The 27,875-nt window shown below is 35.6% G+C and overlaps 1 protein-coding gene across 1 annotated transcript in view; it reads left to right on the top strand.

The window, feature by feature from the left end:
• Positions 1–3,836: 3,836 nt before the first annotated feature.
• Positions 3,837–27,875, top strand: part of SLC15A5 (solute carrier family 15 member 5) — an 86,649-nt gene continuing 62,610 nt past the window's right edge. The window contains 4 exon segments of the mRNA XM_090275112.1: positions 3,837–3,914; positions 3,917–4,203; positions 8,308–8,529; positions 18,781–18,950. Of these exon segments, the coding sequence (XP_090131238.1) occupies positions 3,837–3,914; positions 3,917–4,203; positions 8,308–8,529; positions 18,781–18,950 (757 nt within the window).

The raw sequence follows: 27,875 nt of genomic DNA, 5'->3' as shown, positions 1-27,875 counted from the left end.
AGAGTTCAAATTAAAATGGAATCAGATTAGTATTTTGTAATTAATTTCAAAGCAATGAAAACATCCATTTTCCTGTCTTAAAAAAACCTAACTTTTTTTCAAAAAAGCCCATTGTTGTCTCAGTTTATGTTTAGCATTGGTTATGGTTTCCTACAGCCTTGACCGGAGCATGGGAGCAGCATAGTGTCTCCATAAATTCTCATGAAATTTGAATGGTATTCAGTAGAGGTAATTAAATAATAATATTCTAAGCTGCTTTTGCCTTGAAAATGTTTAACAGTGTTACACAAAGAGTCTTTGGAAGTTATGCTTCACCTCTGCCCAGAGCAAGAACTCTTCCCACACACTCAAGAAAGGAAATCTGATTTGCCTGTTTCATCACCTATTGGATGTGCCATAGGTGTCTCTAACTCAACATGTCAAATAGTAAAGTCATCTCACTTTACCCCAGATCTGTTCCTTTGTCCTGAATATTATCACTGTCCGCTGGGATGTCTACACTGGAAATATGCATGTCATCCTTGGTGCCCTCCTCATGCCACACACACATCCAATTAATCCTAAAAAGTCTGCCTCCAATTTTTTTCCAGATCCTGTTACTTCTTTTTTTTCCTCATTCATTCTTGTGTAGATTACTACCCTAGTATTCTAGGTAATGGTGATAGTGAAATAAGTGGCCAAGGGTTGTTACGTCTTGTCAATGCCTCTTAACTGGTGCTCATACTTCTGATCTTGAATAGAAAAAAGAATGATTTGTTATGAAAGATGTTAGACCTTTACACCACGCTTTATTGTAGAAATTCAATTTATTTGGACAGGTCCAGTGCATGAAAGAGAAATGACTTCAGGAGCCAATCAAAATTCTGTCTTACGAAGCCATTTGTGATCTGGTTTTTTCTTTTCTCTTCAGCTTCATCACTCATTTCTTCTCACATCCTGCAGCTCCCTGGTCTAGACCTTCTGAATCTGCTCCTGCCTTAAACCAGTAAAAACAACTTCTTTAGGGCCTTTAAGAATAACATGTTCTGTATTTAGAGCATATGCTCTCTGTTAAGTATAATCTCTGCATTCCAAATACAATATAGACTTTTCAATTTAAAAAAAAGTATGACGTTTGTAGGGTAGTTCGACATTATGTATTAAGACACCTAAATCTTTCTTGCTCTTTAACCCAGTAAAATTATTTCTGAAATACTAGCCTAAAAATACAACATGGGCACAGAAGAAGCTTATGCACATGTATTTATTCTAGCATTGTTGATAAGGGTGTTTTTTTCTTTTAAATGTGGGTTCATGATCAAAAGTTAAAGAAAGACTGCTTATAACTTATCTGAGACAAAGGTTACCAAAAGTGGAGGAATAGTTAAGTAAATGATGTGTCTATTAGTGCAACCATAGAAGTTTTTATTTACAAAGAATTCATTAATAGCATGTTAAAGTGCTTATAACATTACCTACAAAAGGAGTAAAAAATGTATTATACGGTAATTGTATACAATTATATAATTTAAATATTTCAAACCTACTAAAAAAAAAATAGTCATGGAGGAAAAAACATAATAACAAATGCTCCAAAAACATTCACTGTTTGTTTTCCTCTTTTATATCTTTGAAAAGTTTCCAAATTGTATCTATTGCTTCTATAATGGAGGAAAACTATCACTGTATTCAGAGAGGTCGGGAGAGGGAGGGAGAGGGACAGAAAGTAAACCTGGAGGTGGGAAGAGTTGCATAAAATTAAAGTATGTGTCAGTCCCCACTCAAGGTCTCAAGCTTGCTGATCAAGATGATAACATTTAATTTTCCATCCCAAGTGTTCTCAAGTGGACTTGGTATTTGTTCTTTAAGCTCACTCTGATCTTGGTATTGAGAAATGAAATGCTAATAAAAAAGAGGTGTTTTCCTTATTGCTTCACCTCCACTCAGCAAATGCTGTTACTCTCCCTAATTCAACCACCCCAAAAGCACAGGTTCCCACCACTTGTGGCCTATTCTTGGGTAAGGATACACAGAGGAGCCAAAGAATTCAAACATAACCACCATCGGGGTCCTGGGAGGGGTAGAATAATTTTGAATGTGAAATAACATTCCAGGAGTTCCTTGTCAGATCCTGGCTAAACATACCAGCTTGTGGCTGCAGGAAAACTGTCGCCTGCATCTGCGGCAAACATGAAGTATCACTTGGGGTTCTTTGTAAGCCACAGAAACCAAATGTGGCTAACTTGATCAAATCAAAGTTGACTGGAGATTGAGTCCTTTACAGAAGGAAAAGCTAATCTGCTTCCTGGAGGAAAGGAACCAAGGAGATACCGAATTCTCCACCATGACCAGTCTTGGGTCCTCCACCCATGATTTAAATTCTTTTGGGGGGAAAAAGTGAGAGGACTCTCTTTGACCATGTGCCAACATCCTTGGCCAGAAGGAAAGAGATACGCCTGATTAATTGACCCACCAGAATCTCATGTAATAAATGGAATTCATTCCCCAAAAGTATGATGACCACATGTTGGGGTTTGCCCTAGACAGTTCCAATTTATAACAGTTTTTCAAGAATAGCTATATATAGCATCACTTTCACTCACAAAAGCGTCCAAGTTTGGATAATAAATTGCATTATCACTCTACACAAAGGAAAAATAGGGCATTGTTACCAAAGAGGGGGAAGGGATGCTGAGCAGATGAAAATAGCTACCATTACAATGAGACTATTAGCAGGGGTCAAAACAAAGTGTTTTGCTCCCAATGGTTCAGGTCAAAAGATAAGAATCAGAGTCAAAAGCCCTTATCAGTCTTTTGCTTCTGACTCCAACATGAAAATTACATTCCTATCCTCACTCGCTCTGTGTTGAATCATTATGACTTTGACCCAATAGTTCCATTGCCTTGTCTTTGTATGTCCTTGCAGCTAAACCCCTGAATGTTAAAGTGTTCTCTTTTACTGCTGCTTTTTTAGCTTAATTGGTGCCCTCCTGCTTTCCAAAATAGAATGCTAACATCCATTCACCCAACTGGAGGGTCAGGGTGATACCAGATCCAATATTCCCCAAAGCATGTGGAGGACGGTTGCTGTCCCCCTGCTGCTGACTAGTAATGAGTCAAATAGCGCCTTTTGATTCTGATTTCCTCCGAGAGGTGGCTCTGTGAGCGTGGGGTCAACTTAAAGGAAGAAGGCTTTTGTTTAATATTTTCTCCCTTCATTAGTGCACTTAAATTACTTTCTTGCAAACTCTGCTTGTTACCTAAATGTACTAGTACTTTTGTTACCTAATTAGCTTTCTTATCAGAATTCTAACCAAAAATAACAAGAAATGTAATAATGATAAGGGATCCTGCCCCCTCAAAACAGATTTCCTTTCACACTTTATCTCTTGGCACTGTTCTGGCTTGTTTAATTAAAGTATCAGAAATTATTAGACTCAAATTATTTCTTGATCTAGTGCTCAAATTCTCCTGAAAAACTGTTTCTTCTGCCTCAGTATTTAAACCTTTATCAGCGTGAGGCAGATGAGTTTTCACACATATGCAACTGGATTCAGATAATTCAGTATAATTTTGGAGGAAGAGCCTAATTTAGCTTGAGTAATTAGGCAAACAAATCAGATTTGGCTACACTGGGTTACCATGAACATCTAAATACTTCTGTCTTCTCACATGTGCTTCTGGATTATTAAAATGAACAACATTAATGTGTGAAAAACCTTATGAAACTTTAGCATGGACTTGTGAAATTCAAAGCAAAGATCTCATTTATTTTTTCATTAGAGGGGTAGGGGTAAAAAAAAAAAAAATCACCAAGTTCCAACCACCAACACAAGTTGTATTCAAGGAGGGCAGTCATGTCTGTGGTAGGCTTTAAAGTAACTGAGGAGAAAATCCCCTTAAGTCACAGCATTGAGAAGGAGAAAAACATAAGATGTATATAGGTCACTACTCTTCATCATACTTAGTGAGAAAAAGTCGGGTTGGAATATGCTTGCTTCTGGCGGAGCTGTGTGAGAGGTTCACGTTCTTCGAAATCGTCTGCAATATGATCCCCTTTTGCACTGTTGGGCTTGGCTATCACAATTACCAAGCAGCCATTTTGAACGTGTGTTTTATTGGGACTTCAATACTCACCCCTTTGTTTGTGGGATGGTTTGCTGACATCTGTGTAGGAGGAAACGGACTGGTATACATTTGCTTACTTCTCCATTTTCTAGGTGAGTGTCCTCTTCTGATTGCATTGTTTTGCAACTTCATTGGATAGATTGTTGTTAGACTGTTTAGTTTATATTACTTTTACTTTGCTCTTAGGGTAAAATGTGGTCAGTGAACTAAAAATATTGTTTAAATTTATTTCATCTTCTGTATTATTTGAGGAATGCTAGTAAGTATGTGTGTGTGTGTTATGTTTTGATATTATATTGTTGCACTGGTTGTTTTATAACAATTACTTCTTTACATTTCTGTCTTTTGTACTCCTTAGAACACCTCCTTCCAGCCCCCTTCCTACCTCGAGTTCAAATTCATGACAAATGCTATGTGAAACATGTAGTGCATTTACTTCACAACTAAGACAAAATATACTTAAAAGGGTTTTGAGGTTCATATAGTTTAAATGAGGAATATTTTAATCAAATGGTGGTCTTTTAATTAGTCATATAGTAATTAAGATTGCATGAGAAGATGTGTTTTCTTTTAAAAAAAATAATTTATTTATTTATGTTTGTTTATTTATTTTTAGAGAGAGGGGAAAGTAGAAGGAAAGGGACAGAAACATCAGTGTGTGGTTGCCTCTCACTTGTGCCCCCAGCTGGGGACCTGACATGCAACCTAGTTATGTGCCCTGACTGGAAATAGAACCAGCGACACTTGGCTAGCAGGCCGACACTCAATCCACTGAGCCACAGATGTGTTTTCTATATCATGAAATATGGTTGTATGCTAAAAATGAATGAATTCAAACCCTACATTGTGCCTCTTTACAAAGAGAAATATAAATATATTTAAAGTCTGGGAGTAACATGATTACAAGAAATGTTAGGGGAATATCAAGATTACTTGACGTACAGAGAGCAAGTTGATAAACAGCCTGAAATTTTAGGCTGAAAAGTGCAAATTGTTCTTCTACAACAAGGAGTCACTGATAATATGATGAAAACATTTGGGAAATGCTTTTCCTCAATAAACAGGAGGGCAACCACAGTAAGAAGTTAAATAGAGACCAAAAAAATCTCAGGCTGATGGTCTAAACAATGGAAAAGTGTCAATCCAGGAGAGAAGGGAGGAAAAAAAAAAAAACGTAAAACCTACGCAACTAAATAGGGACATAAATATGATGGAGGGACAAAGATAAAGTCTAAGCTTCCTAGTTGAGGAACTTTAGAAGGTAATGTGTATGCTGTTCACCAACATGAAGAAGTGCAGCAGAGATGTAGGTTTGGGGCAACAGTGAGAGAGATGAAGGAGGAAGGGATGGGTACAAGGAATTCAACATATCACACAGTTTTGAACAGGTGGTAAATCAACACTCACTGAGTAGATTAGAGTGTGATACACACATGCAAACTTCTTGACTGCTTCAATTCTGTGAAATAGAACCAAGTCACTGAAGAGCAAGTATTCATTCAACATTCAACAAATATTTCTCATTGACAACTCTGTCCCAGGCATTGTTCTCTAGAATCTGGAAATGTACAGAGATGAAAGCAGTCTCTTCTCTGCTCAAGTTGATTTTCTGGTGCAGGGACAGATAAAATAAGTAAATAGATACTATATGTCAGCTGTTAATGAGTGCCATGATGAAAAATACACTGGGTAAGGGGATAGGAGGGACTAGACAGTGACAAGGTTGCTAATCTGTATCAGGGAATGTCTTCTGATAAGGAGACATTTAAGCAAGAACCTGAATGATGTACTCTTAACTTGGTAACAATTTAACACGGTAATTTATTTTAGTCTAAATTCCTGTGTAAATCATCAGACCAGGACTGAACTTCAAACGTTGTAATTTTGCAAACAAAACACCTAAATCAAACTCCACGTCCATTCTTTTTTTTTTTTAACTAAAAATTATTTCTTGTATTCCCCACCCCTGGCTGCCACCAATTTTCCAACCAGTCACTAAATATCAGAGGTTCTGTCAAAAATGTGTCTTCTGTTTGAATTGCTCAGAAATGCAGCTTTTTCACCTGACCATCACAATGGCGCATTTATTGGATTCGGCTGTCAGTGAGACTCTAGCCCATATACCTTTCCTCCAACAACACTGACTTCCAGAAAGGATAAATCTACATATTGGCTCCATTATCTAAAAAATAAAACCCAATGTTATACATAACCTTTACAGTCTGTCCTGAATTTACCTCTCCAGACTTATGTCTTGATAGACAACCACAACTATGCTAAACTTCTCCCTGCCTGGTTCCCTATTTTCCTAACAAGCTCTTTCCTATGCCCCTAATGGTCAACCTTTCTTCATCTTTCCACCCCATATCCAAAACTTGAATGCCTCAAGTCCCATGGAGTGTTTATTGTTCATTTCTCTGTGCTTAACCACACTCTGAATTTACCTATATTATTGCACTTACCACCTCACAATATCATGCTCCACCTGCCTGTCTCTCTGTCTTGGACTCATTAGCTCAAGAGAAGAGCCAGTGCCCCCTCCCATCCCACCACCTAGCAGGGGTTTAGGACACATCTTGGGGCTTTACACAAAGCTACCAAGTTCAGGTGTGTTGATTATGCAGTGCACAGTAGCACACATCTTTTTATCATAGATGTCATAGATTTGTATTTTTATGATATCAATTTGGTAGCAGATAGAAACAAAGTTTTGATCTAATGAAATCAGTATATCATGACATGCTCTCAAAGATGGAAGTTAAGGGCCTTCTCATACGAGGGTACACCTAAAAGTGCTTTGTCTTTAAATAAGTGGTTGCTGCAAAAAGTCATTCCTCTGTCCATCCTCTATGGATAACCTTAGCCTTGCCAGGCCTCACTCACATCACCCTTCCAGAGATTAGCATTGAGTGGCAGAGAGAGAGCAGCTGTTTTCATATCTGTCTGGCTAATCTTGATAGGAAATATATCAAAGTCAATAGTTTAAAGGGCTTATCCTCATAATAAATCTGTTACCAAATAACTACTGTGTGCATATATTCCTCATATTGTGAGGAATTGTTAGAACCATTTTTTGCCTGTAAGGAACTTTTGGTCTAATTGAGAAAACTAACCATAAAAATTTATACCAAAAATATGTATTTTAAATTAATAAAACGTAGGACAAAAAATAACATGCAGAAGTCATTTTTGCTAATGAAATTAATTTTAAAAATTGATGATTTGACCACATGATGACAGAAATTCCAAGAAAAGGGAGACTACATCTGAATTACTTGGTAGCTAGCATTAAGTTATTTAACCTCTAAACCCTTCTTACTTTCTTTTGTTTTCTTCCTTCCTTCCTTCTTTTCTTTCTTTCTTTCTTTCTTTTTGAAAAACTGAAATAAGAAAATCTATTCTATGACATCACAAAGTTTTTCCAAGAGGAAATAATATAGTAAATAAAAATGTTTTCTCAGACTATAAAGAGATGATCAAAAGTGTGGGAGTAAATCGTAATTTCTATTAGACAAGGAAAGTCTTCAAGTGTGGCCCCTGCAAGGAATGCTCAGCCCTCCGTTTTCACTATCTGTCCTCCCCTCCTTCCGGCTTGAACTGCATCACCCACCTCACACTCCTGTCCCCAGGCTTCTCACCTGTGTGCTGCAAAGAAGCACCACCACTGTGTGAGAAATGAGAGAAAGAAGGGCAGGAGGGGGAGAAAGAGAAGTAGACAAGGAAAAGAGAGGCTATGTTCTCCTCCCACTACAATAGCGCTATTCTTCAAACATTTACTTAACAGGCATGTCTGGGATCATCACATTTTTTTATCACTCTTGATTATGAACAAATAACCCCTGTCAACAGTGGTTTTTCTGAGGATGGGATTAGAGGCGTCTTTAGTTTCTTACATGATATATTTCTGATTTATTACACTTTTGTTAAAATGGACATGAGTAGTATATACATTCTGAGAGAAAAGTTCAAGCTTGGCAGAGGAAAATGAGGACTCTGGATCAATTAAAATACATATTGAAGGAAATTTTCACATTTAGAAAAATCATGCTGTCTCCAGAATGGCAATAGTTAACAGATATTTTTAATAAGACAATCACATAATGATGATGCTTTCAGAAGAAAAACCTCATTTATGATGTGATTTGGTGATTTCATTGGTTTATGCCATATTTATTCTTCTTTTTTTCCTCTGTCTACAAGCACTGTTTTGTTATCTGTGGTTGCTTTCCCCTTGGGAGATTTCTACATAGGTAGTCACCATGTGATCAACAACATAGCAAAGAAGGAGAAGAACAGGCTGTCCTGTGCAGCACTGCTGGCCAGCTGCCTTGGCACAGGAGGGATAAGAGCCGTCGTTTGTACACTGGGTACTTATGGCCTTCGGGAGCATGGTTCACAGAAACGAATGTCTTTCTATAACTGGTAGGTTGCACTGGTTGGAAGAAAACCAAGGATTATGACATTCCTCTCCCTTCCATGATTCTCTTCATTTGCTCTCTGGTGCCATTCTGATGGTAGTAGTTCAGTCTTCATCATTGATTGAGCTACATAATTCATAATATGGCCATGTTTGTGACAATGATTCAGTCACTAACCTTAAGAAAATGTGAGTTGGAAGTGGGACAACTATAATAGAAAAACAATAAATAAATCAAAAATTTAAAAAAGAAAAGAAAATGTGAGTTGGATACACATCGATGCAACTTACCAGCACCTTCTGGAAACACACGGATACATTTACCCTCCAAGTAAACACGTGTGAAATGACTTGACATATTGAATAGAATGTGCCTTTGGAGCCAAGCAGGCCTAGGTGGAAGTCTCAGCTCTGTTCAACACAAACTGGCTGACATGGTCAAGTCATTTGTTCTTTATAATCATTTATGAAGGGTAATAATTATACTTCTTCTTGGGTTTTCTTAGAAGTAATAATGTATATATTGCTGTCAAAGAACCTAGCACATAGTAGGTGATCGATAAGTGGTAGCTATTATTATTAGTTATTACAATGGATTACACTATCTTGGCAGGAATTATACATTCAGAGGGCAAAGCAGAAAGAAGATGGAAAGGACAGAAGTATTGTACAATTTTTAAAAACATCAACCAGTATCTCTGTTTCACATCTACTTCTCCCCCATATCTAAAAGTTTGTGTTTCCTGAAAACCAAACCACCTTTCTGTGGATCTTTTCCTCTTCCAATGAGTTCTTACTAAATTTTATGTTGTTTTAAAAACAATTTTTATTATCAAATATAAATGTTTAAAAATTGAATTTTTGATCTTAATATAGAGCGTTTTAGCATTTAATAGAAAATTTTGTTGGTTTTATTGTTACTCATCAGTAGATATCAAACAGATCTGAGATACACTGTCTTTTTTAAATTGACTTTAGATAAAAAGGAAGAGAGAGAGAAAACATCGATTTTGTTGTTCTACTTATTTATGGTTGATTCTTGTATGTGCCCTGACGAGGGATCAAACTTGTAACCTTGCAGTATCAGGACAAACTCTATAACCAACTGAGCTATCAGGCCAGGGCCATTAAGTCTTTTGTTCACACTTTTCTGTGAAATGGGTTGCCAACATTTTTCTAAAATAGTCTGCCTTTCCAACGTTAGCCGTGGATAATGTCAGCAACAGATAAAGCAATGGACAGAGAACAACTGACAAAATATTTTAAGAAAATTTATATTAAAATCATTAAATGAAAAATATTAGCTAAGTACATGTAGCAATTTCTCTCCCTCCCCGCTCCACCTCTCTCTCCAATTACCTTAATATTACAAAGCACTCAGGCCTATTTTGGATTAAATCCAAATGTCAGAGAATAATGCAGTTTCGCCGAAGGTGGAAGGGACTCTTCACTCCTTTATAGCAAATTCTGCCTCCTTGACCTGCCCAAAGGAGAAAGAAAAATCCTTCTTTTTTATTCTATTCGGAAGTTTTAATCCTTAATTAGCAACATCATTTTGATTAAATAAGACTCTGGAGCATTAAGACTGGAGAGCAATCAGTTGCTCTGAAAGATGGCTCTGGAGAATTTATTGTACTATGGTCTTAGTCATTGAGTTGTGTTTAATCAAAGTGACACTTCTCAGTGTTGATTACAAAGGAGACATTATATGAATGAAATATTTCCTTTGGGAAATAGAGAAACTCTCAATGGTTTTGTGCTTTAGGACTTTGTAAAGGAGGGTGGGGAATGGGGTGAAAATGAATTTCTGCAGCTGTGAGGAGCCAGATGAAATTTAGGATGAACACACTTCCATTTGGTTACCTATTACTTTTTAATTTTGTCAAAATCTCTAACAAGAAGAACTATGCAGCATTTTTTAAACCTAAAGTTAAAGCACCTAGAAATGTGTATAAAGATTGGGGGTGTTATTCATTAATGTGGAGAAGGATTATTCAAATAATAAGCTCCTTAAAGGCTGAATCTGGTTGTTTCCATTTTTAAGGTTTTTTTTTTTTTTTTCAGTTTAAACACTAAACTGCAGGATAGCTTTTATGAACAGCTGCTTGTTGCAGTTTATAGAAATGAATGTTAACTATTCCTGTACATACCGCAGTCTTGGTGGCAAGACTGACAGAGACCCCATTGGGCAGCCAGACAGCTGGCAGCACCCTGGCTCCACCACACAGGAATTTCATGGTCTTCAGCAAGTTCCTAACCGTCTCAGAGACCCTGGCCTCTGATCCACAACACGGGGATAGGTTGGAGGACTGCTGTACAGCTTATCTATAAAGTATCCTAGCATGTTATAGGTATTCAAATCAAGACAGCTATTACTATCATTATTAAATGACAAATAAGACATCAGCTAAAATCATTGTCTAAATTCTGAAAAAGAAGTAACCCATTTAAGAGGAGGCTATCCTTCAAATAGGCAGCCCATTCACTCATAATCTATTTCTCTGAGTGAAAAATGCCTCTAGAAATTACGAGCCTGGTTAATATAATGAATTTCAGTAGTGTTTTAAAAAACAACATACCACTTGAATTTAACCACTTGAAGGCTGCATCCAGTTCTGTTTTCAGAACAGATGTCAGATGTGCATAGCTACGGGATCTTTAATGGGATATGTCACTGTATCTGTACCACCTACCGCTCCCCAATGATCATGTTAAATGGCATAGACTGGGAGTTTCAGGCATTGAAAGCATCACTTCTGAGTAGAGCTGCCAAATATAGGTGAGTAAAACTACTCCCAGCCAACATCACCATCTGGTACATCACCATCTAAATCTTCCTCAACTATACCTCATTGAAAGAATGAAACTAATCTCCATAAAATCAAGAGGCATAATAATCTGCCAACATCTTTGAACCATTATCCAGATCACAATCTGACTCTTCCAGCATTTTCCGAAATCTGAGGTGTACAATTAAGAGTCACCACACTGGAGATGATCTAGGTAAATATTGTACAGCTTTGCAGAAACTTCTTTCCTTGAATTTATTGGGTGACATTGTTTAAAAATATATATATAGGTTTCGGAGTACAATTCTATAGTACAAAGTCTGTCTAGAAGGTATCCAGCCATGTAATATGAAAAATAGAGACATTTATTGAAGAAGATGCAAGAGCTTCAGGATTTTGAAAACATCCTGAGACATAAGGAATGGCAATTCCAAATGTAGCCTAGTGATATCTTTGAAAAGAAATGGCACTAAACACCGACTTAACATGCCTAATGTGTGCCAGACTGCTTTGGAAATTTTGATAATTCATAGCAATTTTCACATGTTGAAATTTACCTGATTGAGAAATTCCACATAATCCTAGAGAAAAGAAATGAAATATGAATCTGCATACATTCTGCAGTAGTGAAATCATAATTAATAAGGTACACTTCAGCCAAAAAAATCTAAGTAATTTGTGGAATAATCTTATTATACTCATTAATACTCAAAATATCCTCTGAGTTGTATAATGAGGGTTAGTCTATAAATAGCTTTAAAAAAAATCACTAGGTCTTCCAAAATTCTATTTGCATGGGCTCTAGCCAAGTTTAACAAATGCTTCTCACTCACCCTAATAACAACAGGCACCTCCTTCTTTACTTCTGCCAAAATTCTAAGCTCTCAGGAAATACACTCAGAATTTTTCTCCAGTATATAAGTCTGGAAACCAAAGAACATGGAGGTGGGGAGGAAGACTGATTCCTTATATTTTTTGCTGCTCCTGATGCCTCCTGCTTTTCCTTAAGTTCTGTTTGGTAGCTTTTAAGTTTGGTAGGTGCATGAGTAGGGATTTATGTTCATCAGTAAACATGAGGTGGTTCAAAGATCTTAAACTCAGAAAATGAGAAAATGAAATATGTAAACAACTGTTAAAATTTGTATATTGGCAAACACTATTTGAAAGAATATATATACCAATATTTTCATTGCAGTGTTATTTACAATAACCAAGTAATGGAAGCAGCCCACGTGCCTGCCAGTGGATGAGTGGATATGTACATGGACAACAGTGTGGTGTTACCCACAAGGAGAGGGTGGTGGGGTCGGTAGAGGTGGGCAAAGGGGAAAAATGGGGATGATGGAAAGAGACTTTGCTTGGGGTGATGGGCACCCAGTGCAGTGTGCAGATGATGGTTTGTTGAGTGGTACACTTAAATTCTGTATGGTTTTGTGAACCTGGTCACTCCCAATATAGTCAATTAAAATAGAAAATAATACAATGATTAATAAATAATAATACAAGAATAAAAAAGAAAGAAAGGGAGCACAAAGAGAGAAAGAGAATGAAAGCTGTTAAAGGAACGAGAGGCAGTGAGAGCAAGGGAAAGAGAGTAAAGCATTTCCCCAAATTTCTTAATAAAAATATACCTTTTACTTTAATCTTGCTGTCTATTCACCAAAATCAATGATCCTTCTTTATTAATAAACTGCCATTTCTTTAACAGCACTCTTGAAAAAAATTATAGATAAAAAATAAGAACCATAAAATTTTCATTGCTCTTTTGTTCTCCAAATTCGTGGCAGCCAGAGTATTCTTTGAAGCATTTCAATGGGCCTGTGGTTATGCTAAGAGAAACAGAGATTGACAACAGCCATTCGCCATGAAATCAGCACCCAAGTGTTTGACTCTTCCAAAGAGCTCAATTTAATCCCACTGAAGAGCTGCAAATTCCCTGATAAATTATCTAAATATTGTTCAATGTAGAATAAAATATTCACTCTGAAATCTTTAAATTGCCTGCTAACACTATAAAGACCTGAAAATTTGTTACTTCTCAGGTTGGGAAAGACCACTTTAAACCATTTCTGTTAAAATCAGTTAAAATCAATCTAAAGCATGTCAAAATTGTTCAGTCTAAGAAATGGAAAAATATTTGAGTAGGTTTTAAAATTATTGCTAAATAAATTAAGGTAAATATTTAAAATAATCTCAAAAATATCATTGACTTTTGCAGCAACAAGATTTTTTACTTATTTGTATTCAATGCCATAACATCATGAAGACAAAAAAAAAATTACCTCTTATATACACTCCCAGTTATTTGCAGTTCCAAGTCTGTATTTAAAAGTAGACTAAAGAAACATATTTTTACTGCTGCTTTCAATTTTCCTTAATCACTGGTATTTGTTTTGCTCTAGTGCTTTGCTCTCTGACTTTCTGTGTGAAAGGTGCTTTATATATTCAATTTTCTAGTGAGCTATGAGATGAAAGGAGTCTTAATGGTAAGTTTGAAGACTGTAGATTTTTATTTCTTTTAATTTTTTTTACAATTGATATATATACAGTTTCACCCTTAATTATCTATAGCTTGTCCTCTTCATGGATCAACAAAGACACACATAAAACATGCCTGTACTAGGTAATTCTTTCAGAAAATTACACAATTAAATAGGTTGGGTGGCATTTGTTCAAATACATTTAGTACTTTATGTGAAACCTCTTTCTATACATAGATATTCAGCCTATAATTCCTTGGTTTCTAACTACCTTTCACAAGATTTAAGTCTCGGAATGTTTGTAATTTTCCTTGACCCTATTTAGAGAATTCAGTTTACATCACCATGGGGTGTACTGAAGTCACATACTGTCCCCTTGGATTTTCTGAGCAATACTTAACATTAAAAAAAAATAATTTCCTAAAAATTGAAAGAAATACAGCATTGCTTTCTGCTCCAGCTTCCCTCAGTCACTACAGCCACAACTCAAATGTGCAGCTTGCAACAGCATGAAAGGATGACCCGAGGCTGAGGGTAGGGACTCTGTCCAGTTGCCTTAGAAAATTCTCACTTTGTACCTCACCTACATTGCTAAGTTTCTATTAGTGGATTACAGTAAATCAGTTTCCTCAGCATGGCTGTGTCTGATATGTGATTACTTCCCTTGGTCAATTATTAAAAATTTGGATTTTTAATGTTGCTATTTGTTTAATTGTTTGAATTTCTATAAGAAGTGCCATGTTATTCATCAGTTAGTTATTGTTCATATATTGTGGAACTAGAACTTTGCTAGGTCCCATGGAGACATGGATATAAAGAATAAGGTGTTACTGTCAGGGAGCTTGATGATCTATAAGTGAGAAGACAAAACTGACAAAAGTGAAAATTGAACAGCGAATGTTTGCTTTAGAAGTTCAGAGAAAAGAAGTGGAATATTCAAGAGAAAAATAAGAAAAAGACATTTGATATGGGACTTTGCAAGTGCGACAGGCAAGCAAAAGAACATGAAATGTCACAAGGATGAAAATGAGCAGGCATGTTTATAGGCTAGGGAGGAGACAAACCTAACTGAACACATCTTTCCAAATAGATACCACATATCTATCTGCTTCTCTCTCTTTCCTTTGCTACCACTCTGGTCCAGTCCACACTTAGTTCTCACTCAGACTATTATAATAGCTCCTTGATTGGTCTCCTTACCAAGCCCTATGTGCAAGTCTTAGAGCTGACACAATAATCTGGGGTTTTTCCCATTTAAGGTCAGATAATTTCAGTCCCCTGATTAATTCCCTTCAAATGTCTCCCCAGTGACCTAGGGAAAAAAAAATCCAAACTTCTTACCATGAACTTCAAGGGCCTAAAAGATCTAGACTACAGTTAACTCTTCTCCTCTAATGTCTATTATTTGCTCATGATGCTCTAACTGCACTGCTGTTTTTGTTCCTGAAATCAAGATTGGAAAAAATGAACAGCAGCTACATGTGTTCTTCATTCACTCTTTACAAAATTTCTGTGCAGAGGGTATGATCCTTATTTTAAAGATAAAGACCCAGAACTCCAGAAAGCCTAACATCACAGCTCATCTGATTATCAGAGTTGTAATTCAAACTCAAGTCTTCTGACAACCATACAAAGAGAAAGGACAGTATTTATAATTAATGGTATATAAAACATGTTAAAAGGTTTAACATTTGAATTATCTTTCAAATGAATCAATGAGGAAATGGCAATGTCATGAAATCTATAACAGGAAAGACCTGGTAGGAAACACAGAAAAGACACCTGGCCCAGGTAGCGTCGTTCCAAGGCTGCACTAGAATGGGTGGCTTCTACTCATGGCGCTGCAACAATGCAGCTGTGGGAATTTACGTAAATCAGTTTCTAATTCTCATATTTCTTCTCAGAAGAAGAGAAAGAACATTTTTGTGTCCTTGAGGTAGGCAGAGATTTCCTAGATACAACACTAAAAGCATGATCCATAAGAGAGAAAAAAATGATAACTGGACTTCATTAAAATTAAGAATTTGTCCTCTTCAAAGACACTGTTAAGAGAATAAAAAGCCAAAATACAAGCTGGAAAAAAATTTTCTAAATCACATATTTGATAAAGCACATATCCAGGATATATTAAAAAACTCTTAAAACTAAATATTAAGAAAATAACCTAATTTTTTAAAATGGACAAGAGATTTGAACAGAAACTTTATCAAAAGAGAAATACAAATCACCAAAAGCACATGAAAAGGTGCTTAATATCACTAGTCACTAAGGAAATATAAAATAAAACTGCATATTTTTTAAAATGGCTAAAATTGTAGATCAACCATACCAAGTATTGCCCAAGATACAGTGATATTATAACTCTTATATATAGGTGGGAGTATTATAAAGATGTTGTAATTACTTAAAAACCACATTTTTAAAAAATATAGAATATACATATAACATATCACCCTGCTGTTCCACTCCTATGATTTTATGCAAGAGAAATGAAAGTCTATTTCTTTACAGAGACTTGTATATGAATATTCAAAACAGCATTATTTGTAATTAGCTATAAGCTGGAGAAAGTGTCCATCAACAGATAAATAAATAAAATGTGGTATATTTATATAAAGGAATACTCCTTGGGAATAAAAGGAATTGACTACTAATGAACACAATGACATAGAAAAATCTGAAAATAACAATGCTAAGTGAAAGAAGCCAGATAAAGAATACATATTTGATAATTCCACTTACAAAAAAAAAAAAATTCTATCTACTGAAAACTAATCTGTAGTGACAGGAAAAAGGTCAGCAGTTCCTGGAGAAAGGGACAAGCGCAGTAAGGAGGGATGACAAAGGAACACAGGCGACTGTGGGGAGTGATGGATATGTTCATTATCTTGAATGTGATGATCATGTCATGGGTGCAAGCATTTTCAAAACTTATCAAATTGTACACTTGAAAAACATAATTTGTTTGTTTGTTTATTTATTTCTAGAGAGAGGGGAAAGGAGAAAGAGAGGGAGAGAAACATCCGTGTGGTTGCCTCTCACTTGCGCCCCCAACTAGGGACCTGACGTGCAACCTAGTCATGTGACCTGACTGGGAATCGAACCAGCTACACTTGGCTCACAGGCCGACGCTCAATCCAGTGAGCCACAGCAGCCAGGGCTCAAACTGTACACTTTAAACACATGCAGTTTACTGTATGTCAGTTTTATCAATAAAGTTTTTTTTAAAAAAATAAGAAAAAAACAATAGTAAGAAAGACAGTATGGTATTGGCATAAGGATAGATTGATAAAACAGAACTGAGAATCAAAACAAAGAATCACATTTATGTGGTCAATTGATTTTCAACAAAGCTGCCAAAAAATTCAATGGGAAAAGATAATCTTTTTAATAAATTGTGCTAGAATAACTATATAGCCTATACAAAACATTACTCATCAAACCCTACATTAATTAAAAGTATATCACTGACCTTACATAAGATCTCAAACCATAAATCTTCTAAATAAAAAGAGGAAAGAAAATTTTGTTGATAATATCTGCCCTACCTACTTCAACTGAATACCACGGAAAAGTTGCACCCTCCCCACCTCCTCCGGCCCCATAGTTTCAGCCGAGAACAGTAATCTAATATTTTAAACGCACACGCTTGAGCAGAAGCAGTCAGGGGCACTGATTCCCCAGCCTGAGTGGTGCCTACAAAGGAGCTGGCCTTCCATCCCCCCATCCACTGCCCAGAGGAAGCAGGTAGTGCTTCACTTCACCCTGCTAGGTAGTACTCACTGAGCACAGCAGGGAGCCAAGCCGCCATCCACAGCCAGCTAGTGGAATGAGGTAGGGTAGGGAGGTTGCTCTTTAATTAATTAACAACCTAATTCTGCATCCTCATTTTCTCTGGCCTTCAGTTAGAAGATGTACAGGAAATGCCACAGGATGGCTATGAACGGGTCACACTTTTGACAGATCCACACCCCTGAAAATGTGTGAATAACCTGTTATATGACTCCAGCCAATAAAATACGGCAAAGATGACCAGATACCACCCAATGATTATGTTATGTTATATGGCAAAGGTGAAGGGATTTTGCAATGTAATTAAGGTCTAATCAGTTACTTTTGATTTACTCAGAGGGAATATAGTAATCCTAGTGTCCTAGGTGGGCCTGATCTAATCATGTAAAGTCCTTTAAATTTTAGTGATAATATCAATGTTCTAAAGCTTTGTTCTATTGGTGTTTGCACAACTAAAACACCTATCAAAATTCACAAAACTATATATTTAAATAGGTAAATTTTATTATAGTTAATTTAGCCTCAATAATTTTTTAGATTCCCTCCTCTGCAATGGGATTCTAACAGCGGGATTTAGACCCAATGAAAGGATGAGAAATAGAGACGATTTCCCTACAAGTTGCAAATCAGACAACTTTGATAGTTTTTTTTTTGTAATACTACTCACAAGGAGGAGACAATGAAAGTTCTATTCAAATGACACTCATTCCCTTCATTTAATGCATAGGCTGCATATAATCTGAGTATGCCTGAGTTTTCCCAAGAATAAATAAGGAGATTCAGCTCTTTCACCATGCAAGCTTTCCAGGTTCATTAAGTGTACTCAGAGGTCTACAGCTCCTTTTGCTCCACAACAGAGTAGAGTAGTTGCTGCAGAGGCCATATGACCAACTAAGCCGAAACTATTTACGGGCAGGCCCTTTACAGAAAATATTTGTCAGCTTCTGCTTTAGATAAAACAGGACACTCTTTCTACATCTCTTCTAAATAGGAATGAAACAAAGATCATGAAACTGTTAAGACAGCTGGCAAGTATAAACTTATTTAGAAATCTAATAAACTATATTTGCAAAATGTAGTTCAGCTAACATGCCATTGTTTTATAGCTCACATTTATGTAAAAGAATTAAAATTCAAAACTGTTATCTGAAGTAACTCAACGGTATTTTTATTTTTGTCTGTCTGTGGACCTCAGGTTTTATTGGATCATGAACCTAAACGCAACTGTTGTCTTTCTGGGAATATCTTACATTCAGCACTCAGGAGCTGAGGCCCTGGTTTTACTTATTCCTTTTATGTCTACACTTATGGCTCTGATAACTCTTCACAGGATGCATTATAACCTGATGTATCAGCCAGAAAAATGTAAATAAATCACACTTTATATTAACTTTTTGGGTTTTATGGTTTTCTTGACATATCTCCTTCCTCCTTGATTCCCTGTAACTTCTCTTTCAACTCACAGATTTTGTAGATTCTGCCAGTTATTACACATGGGAGCAAGCGTCTGCAAGGATATCAATAATCTCTATTTTCTTTTAGTTTTTCCTTGTTAAAATAGTTTTAATAATGGAATTTTTGTACATAAAAAAAGTAGAAAAATATCTATGAACCCCATCTATCTTACTCAGCTTCAGCAATTACCAATTTATCTTACTGAATTTTTTCCATCCCTCCTGGCAATTCTGAGGCAAAAATTAAATATTATAACATTTATTAGTGTATGTGTGTACGTAACATATATATTATATGTTACAGCTTGGTTTTTTTTGGGGGGGGGTTGATCTTAAACAACAGAAATTTATTTTGTCACAGTCTTGGAGGCTAGAAGTCCAAAACCAAGTTGTTGTCGGGGTTGAGTTTTTTTTTTTAATTGTTGACACTATTACAGATGTCCCCATTTTCCCCTGCCTTTGCCCGCTTCCACTCAGCCCCCACACCCGCCTTCCCTCTGGCCATCACCACATTTTGTCTGTGTCCATGGGATATGCATATATGCTGTTTGGCTAATCCCTTCACCTTCTTTCATCCAGTCCCCCCACCGCCCCGAAAGCTGTCAGTCTGTTCCAAATAATCAAAAATGTCATTATCTCACATGTATGCACACACACTCACAGAGAATTTCTCAATATCATCAAATACCTGGTCACTGTAAAATGTCTCTAATTGTTTCCATTTTTCAAATTGGTTTGTTTTGTTTTATACTTTATTCAAATCAAATTTAAATAAGGCTCATATAGTTTAAATGGTGATATGTCTTCAACCACATATATTCCCCTTTTGTCTCTGTTTTTTCTTTTCAAAGAAAAATATTTTAAACCTGGATATTTAATACAGTATTTTGCATAGTCTGGATTTTGCTGATTACATCCACAGGTTTTTCTCCTCCTTATTTCCCATAAATTGTTTGATAGACCTAGATACTTAATCAGGTTCAGATTTTTTGTTTGGCAAAATTCATTCATAGATGGCATTATGAATTCCAATCAAGAGGTAGAATGTCTGATTATTTCTGCTTTTCAATGTCGGTACCTATTGATGGTTTTTGCCCAAATCAACTACTCCATTGGGGGTTTCAAGGTAGTGATATTTATAATTCTTCCACTCTTATTAGCTGAAATAATTTCTCAACAACTACTTAATTACACAGAGGTACAGTTTATGTAAGAAAAAGAGATGTCTATTTTTTTCCCTCTGTTTTTAGATTTTCATGTTAATCAATTGAGCTTCAATATCTACCAAAGGTGACCTATTAGTTGCCTTTTTTTTTAAATATATTATTTTTAATACATGGACATAAAATTTTTAATGTGTTTCACTCCACTACAATTATTGACGCTAAATTTTTTCCATACTTGGGCCCTGAGGTCTGCTTCATGTCAGCGCCCAAGTCCTTCAGACAAGACCCTCTTGTCCCTGCTCCCTTGCTTTCTGGTAGGTAGTCTATTGTCATCATTTCCTTCTCTGAACTTTGAATCAACTCTTTCTCCAAAAAACTGTGTTTCCTTTCTGTATATAACATTTAGATACTACAATCTTGGCAATGCGAATGTTCATCACTACTTAGTCTAGCACAGTTTCTAGGTCTTTCAGTGCACAAAGCTAGAAAATGTTCTTTTTTTTTTTTTTTTCTAAGAGAGCAACCATTTTGGTTTAGACTAATACCTTAGTCAAAATTAGTGCTGCAGGATTTTTACCTAATCTTATCAAACTCAGATCTTTTCCTACTTCTTCCCATGTCCCAGATCTTAGTTCTCAGTGACAGCAATATATTCGCACATTTGCTTTATCTCAAAAGACACACTCAGTAGTCTTAGAGTAACACTATCAACAGCAAGGTGATTGTTGAAAAGAGTTTTAAGATTTTTCTTGCAGTTTTTTTCTTTATGTTACAACCCCTGAGAATGTTCATTAAAATTATTACGTTGGTATAGTTCCTTTCTGATTAAGCCACTAACTTTATATAAAATTAAGTGCATTTGTTCCATTTTTCTTTATACTTTGAGGTATTTTTGAATTTTAATTTTGTTTCAAAACATGCAACATTATGTCCAAAACGAGGTCTATATATTCCTTTAGGTATCAATTTACATATTTTTAAAGAATTATCATTCTGATTTTAATTAAAGAAAATACTAAAATTTTATATGTGTGTGTATGTATCTCTGTGTATATGTATTCCCCCTTCTTATATAAGCAATAGCATATTAGTCACACCTTTTCTTGCCTGCTTTTTTCATTTAATACAACCTAGGGGTTGCTTCGTAACTATACATAAAAATATTCCCCATCCTTTTTATAGGTGCATAGTACTTCATTGTGTGGTGAAGTGTGTGTTTATTTTACCAGTCTTATAAGGATGCACATTTGGTTACTTCTCTACTTTTTCTGTTAAGTAGATTCTAATGAATAACTTCATTTGCGCTTTCCTCAGCATGCCTTTAGGATAGACTTCTGCAAGTAGGATTGCTAAATCAAAAAGTAAATCCATAGGTAACTTTGCTCTATATTGCCAAATCCCCTTCTACTGTGGCTGTACCATGCTGTATGTTTTCACTCTCTAGCACAGTACACCGTCACTTCATCTTTGCCAATTTGAGGGTGGGATATGGTATTTCACTGAAGTATTAATTGACATTTCTCTTATTAAGGGGAAAGTTAAATGCCTTCTCATTGCTGTAGAGTAATTTGATTTTTTTCAGTGAACTACCTATGCATATATATATACCTAGTACATTTTTCCTATAGGGTTATGAACTTTTTCCTTCAATTCTTAGAAGATTTTTATATATTGAAGATACTAAACACCTGTCTATGATAACAGTTGCAAATATTATTCCCCATTTATCATATATTTTTAAACTTGGATTCATGTGTTGTTATCCATATACAAGACTTATAAAGTCTGTTTGCTTTGTGTTTTAAGGGGCAATATGTTTATGATCAAATTAATCAATCTCTTTTATTGCTTCTGAATTTTGAAGCATGGTGAAAAGTTTTCCTCAATCTCAGATGACAGAGGAATTCATTCATATTTTCTCTGATGCTCACATTATTTTTTTAACCTTTATATCTCTGACCCATTTGTAAATTTTATTAGAATAGGTTTTAAGAGTCAATTTATCTTTTTACTTTTTGATATGACTATCAAGTTATCAACATTATTTACTAAAAAGTCCATATTTTCCCCACTAATCTGAGGTGTCACCTTCATGTATACCACCATTTATGTTTCTGCAGTTTATATTTTGCTCCTTTGTTCAATCTATTTTCCTATCTTCTTTAACTATGACCTTAATTTCTAACATAGTTTACTTTTAGTCGTACTTTCACTACTACCGCTTTCTCTACTACTTTTCTATACAAATACCACTAATCACAATGCAATGAGTTATATTTTAAAAATTAAATGCATTCACCAGTGCTACTTCATTTTCACTACATATCTGTGAGGTGTGGGAAGGGCACCGTGTATCTTTTTACAGGCGAGACTCCGTACGCTTTGCCTCTGTGCTTGTAGTACCCTGAGCACCTCTTCATGATTTCATCTACCATGTGATATTGAAATGAGCTATTTATAAATACAATTAGAAATTCCTGTGTCTTATATATATATATTTAGAATATGATAAATGCTCAATCGGTGTTTTTGATTGTTAAACTGAGTGCAGAACTGAGACATAATTCAGTTAAATCACTTACCCAAGACCTCACAAAAATGGCTAAAATGGAACCAAAACCCAGGCCTTTTTTTTCTCAGCCTCACTGTATTGCATGACGTACTGACGCAGTGGGACCTAGGAAACAGCACCCACAGAAGCCTCTGGCCCTGTCTCCCAGCGATCCACAGCCTGCGAATCACAGCTAAGCAGTATAAACTTCTATTGGAAGATCACCCTGACGTTTTCTGGAGTGTGTAATTGTCAAATAATTGTGTTGAGTTTTTTTGTGTGTGTGAATATGTATATACAGATACATACCTACATATATACAATTTTTAGGTTCAAATTTTCTAAATAACTATTTAGTATCAATACCTTTGTTTTTTAATCTCCTATTTGAAAATATATTAATCTGAATAAAGAAATAATTCTTCAAGTTGTACAGATCTGTGTAATTAACTGCCAGCCTATTCTAGCCCATATGTTACATTTTTTTCGCATGTGATAAGGTAAGCTTTCTTCGGACATTTACAAAAATATTTATTAGCTGAAAGTGAGATTATAATAGAAAAGGTTCACCAGTGGTTTACTTTACACAATACTCTATAAAATGAATATTCTGGAGTTCTTTTGTTTTGTTTTGTTTTGTTTTGTGTTGTGTTTCCAAGTTATAAGATTACCCAACTCAGATGAAGTAAAACTTGGTCTTCCTGCTAGCAAAATATATAATCTTTATTTTTGCTTCTTCCTCTCTGATGACTAAATTGGAAATTCCTCAAAGCTGTAATTCAAAGCCATATGTGACCTTAAAGAAATGATTTTTTTATATGCTACCTTTTATTTTAAGGTAACTTTTCAAATGTGGACCATGCATTCCATTATGTTTAGCTGTCAAGCGCGGCCTTCATTTGCATTTCTTCCCACTGCTATAATTTTGAGAACTGGCAGGTGACCAAAGAAGAAAAAAATGTGCATCTACCATCTAGAGTGCAATGTAGGCTTTTTTATTATAATTAAGTAGCATAGATATTCATGATTAGATCAAGGTCGGAGGAGCAGAACATCAGAGCCAAGGACTTAAAGGTACAAAGAATAGAAAAATTGCTTTCTAAAGTTTTTTTAATAGTAATGGTGACAATCTTTAAGTTTTGCAATAAAACATTTTAAATAGCTCATCTGTTTTATTTTAAAATGTGCACGCCTGGTGTGCTTGCACATTAAATAGGAACGTAAAGTCTCAGTTGCATTTTCATTCCAGTTCTTTTTCAACTTCCCATTTCTGCTCCTGGTGCAGAAAAGCAATTTGAGAATTATAATGACAATGGATTTTTTTAAAGGCTGAGTCTACATGACACCCAAAATTATTTGTACAGAGGCATGAGTTTTCTATTAAGTCTAATGGATTAATCCAAGGAGGCAGTGTGATGTGTAGATGTAGATGTTTTCAACTTTTAACATTTGGTGATAACTCTATAATTTGATGGGACAAGCATATTACTGTATAGTTCCTTTGCTTGCCCTCTCTAACTAGCTTATTGGCTCCCTCCCAGTCCAGCTGATCAATTTAGGTTATTATTTCTCCTTGGCTCTACCTTACAAAGCACATTGCTCATGATTCCTCCATCTCCTTGGCTAAGTTTTCTCCTCCCAAAGGATGCAGAGCCCTAGGATTCATTCTATGGACCCTGGCTCTTCTCTTCCCACCCTGTTCCTTTTGGTAACCTCTAGTCCCATAGTTGTTGATGCTAACTGTACACCAAGCACTCAATTTCATTGCAGTCTCTCTTATGACTTTGAAATTCATATATCCAACTTTCTACTCAACATTTTGAATTAGTTATCTAATAGTCTCAAACATAACCTGACCAAAACTCAACTCTTGATTCTTCAACTTCAAATGGATTTATTTCTTGTCTTTTCCATTTCCACGTAAGTCACCAACACTCAGTTGTTTAAAGGGAGAATAAGTAGCCTCCCTCCGTTTTCTCATTTCTTTAACCTTTCTCCACATCAGAAAATCCTTTTGATTGTTCAAAAACATATCCCATCCTCTTCCTTTCTCTTCATTGCGACTACTATATGTCCAAATCAACACCACCTCTTGTCTATCTCCCAGCTTCCTTTCTGTTCACTGAAAATCCATTATCCATACAGCTACTGAGTTTCAGAGTAAATGTTTTAAATATATATATATTATAAGATATCTTTACTTTGCATAAAACATCTCAGTGGTCTCCCATAACACTGAGGATAAAATCTAAGAGTTTCTTTGACCTAAAATCTGACCCCTGAGCAACTCTTGGACCTCATCTCCTCCCTGTCTTCTCACTAAATGAGCTACTACTGCCTCATTGCCCTTCGCTGTTTCTTTACTTCTCCCAGCTCATGATATGTGTGGTATATGTTTCCTCCAAAGCTTTTTGCTCACTTTCAGTCTATTCAACCCTCAGTTCAATTTTCAACTTTTAAAGTCTCTACATCAAACCCCACAATGAGTCTCTATCTTATCTATTTTGTTTTTATTATTGAATTTGTCTAATATTTTCTGCTTGTTTACTATCATCTCCACCAGAAACAAACTTCAGGGATTTGTAGGTCTTACCTACTGCTATATTCTCAAGGTCTAGTAAAGTCTCTGGCACACAGTAGTTACTTAATAAATATGTTAAGTGAATAAATAATTCCAGTCACATTTGTTTGGCATCAATTATGAGCACTCACGGTGTTGGCTAAAATTTTAGGCCTCATTTGTGCTTAATCGTTTCTTGTTCTTAACCATTTTGTTTTTGTTGCTTCATATCACCATATCAGATGCAATTTTACTTGTTTAAATAAATCATTTTTCAAAGCGTGTATTCAATTGAAGCCAGTGCTACTCAAAGCCTGATCCATGGAGCAGTGCTGATCAATAAACTGTTTGTTACTGGTATGCAACAAAATAAATACAGAGACTGAGAGAAGACATGAAGTATTTATGAAAAGTTGCATTTTTTGTCTGTAGAATCTAATAATAAAAACATAAGGACTTTTATTTTGTATGTCTTTGTTTCTTATTTTATTCTGTTGGTATTTCATTTTTATTGTATTTCTCAAATGTATTGAGCATGATAGTTAAGAATTTTTTTTAATGATATGTTCACATAGCTAGCTTAAGATGCACTGATCTAAGCTATCTCTCTTTAGAAATTGTGTAATTAGCAGTATTTAACTGTTTAATAAAATTGCAGGTGTCAACTTATTATGTAAGAAATAGTGATTTGTGCAGAAAAAAATAGTAAGTTTAAAATATATATTCAGAAAAGTACTTGAATTTGAAATATAGGAAGAAAATTGAGGATGATATCTTTGGAAATAGTCTTTCATCTTGCAAATAGTTATCATTTAATAATAAAGCCTATTTGAAAGCATAGAGTAAGTTGGATCAATGCCAGTAATAACCCTACTATCTACACAGCACTGTTTTTCAAGAGTTGAGCATAGAACAGGTTGATAAGAAACAGAGATAAGATCATAAGGAAATGTCAGGAAGTTAAGCCGCCTAGCCCAGACATGTTCAAATTCAGTCTCTAGATTGTTCATCAAGACATTCCCAGTTTTCATTTTACTAAAACCTTAAGTAAACTAATTGAAGTAGCTAGGAAAGTCTCATAATAGAGCATTTCTTCCTGCAATAATAAAGAGATATCCCTATTACTTTTTTCCTAAGAGATACAAACCTTGGCCACTCACAGGTGCTTCTGTCCCATTGGCCTTCTCAGTCCCTGGGCCTATTATTTGTGTCTGGAAATAGTGACAGAAAAAGAGGCATGAAGACTAAAAGCCCCATCTCCTGTCAGCAATTACCCAACATACTTCCACTTGACCTCAACACACTTCAGAGAGGTCACCAAAGAGCCACTGCTGTAATCATTCCTGGTCACTAACAATTGACTGGATTTGATTCAGTGACTTAGAGGTAAAAGGCTCCATATTCAATTACCAAGCCCCCAGCTTTCTCAATTAATCAAAGACTGACATAATAGGTCTATTACAACTCTTAAAGAAAAGACCAGATCAAATCAATATAATCACTCTTTAACCTTAAAAAGAAATGTTAATATAATTTATTTAAATATAAAATTCAAAAACTCTATAGCATCTAAATGAACTTGGTTAGAACGCATTTTATCTAGAATTTTATTATCGGAAACTTGAACATAATCAAAATGACAACCAAACTATACTGTGAGTTTCTGTAGCACCCTGCTTTGGAGAAATTCAAACATTTACATACTTTGCCATTTATCCTGAAACTATGATTTGGTGTCTTTGTAATTTGTGGAAGGATTTATCTGGTCAAAGGTGTTCTATAAAAAAGTTTAGCAATCATGATGGCACAACTGAGCTATTAACTAAACAGCAGTCTCTTATCTGTCATTGTATCAGGAAGTTTTAACAGAGTCAAAGAAAAGGTGGAATCTGAATCATAAAAGAAGCAACAATGCTGTTGCAAATCATTAGCAGTGCGGGGCTGCAAACATCTAAAGCAGTAAAATGTTTCTGATACTAAAGCAACAGACAGCCATCTAAACCCAGAGGAAACTACTGGAAAAGTCAAAAACCAACTAATCCAATCTGAACTTTTAGTGACACTATCAACATGTATAAAGGCATTTGAAGAGTTCAGAGTTTAACCTTATGTCTGCGATTCAAGGATAAAGTCAAAGCAGAGAACACATTTCCTTTCATCTCCATGTCAAAATAAGAAACCACCTTCTACATGACAAGTAAAGTGAGGATTATTTATATAACACTTTATATTTTAAAAAATTGTACCAGTTCTTTGTGTTAAAGCTATAAAAGAAAGTTCAGGTTGTCTTACTCATTAACAAGTTAAAGTTAAGAGACTTCTGAAAGATTCTAGAATTTTTACTTTGGTGTTTTGTCTCCTTTCTTCCCTTTTTAATATGTTCCCACTGATCTTACCTTTTTCATGTTTTACATCAGCTGTCAGGCACCACCTTGGGCTGGTCACCAGGATGCCAGAGCCCTTGTCTGAGCTTGTTCCTTTGAATTGAACCCCTTGGGTGCTAAAGCCTTCTCAATCACTTCACTGTCCTTCATCCACACAATCATCACCTTTCTGAAT

The sequence above is a fragment of the Furipterus horrens genome, unplaced genomic scaffold (assembly GCF_987537825.1).
Source record: "Furipterus horrens unplaced genomic scaffold, mFurHor1.1.pri manual_scaffold_4, whole genome shotgun sequence".
NCBI classification, from domain to species: domain Eukaryota; kingdom Metazoa; phylum Chordata; class Mammalia; order Chiroptera; family Furipteridae; genus Furipterus; species Furipterus horrens.
This window is presented reverse-complemented; position numbering and strand designations above follow the sequence as displayed.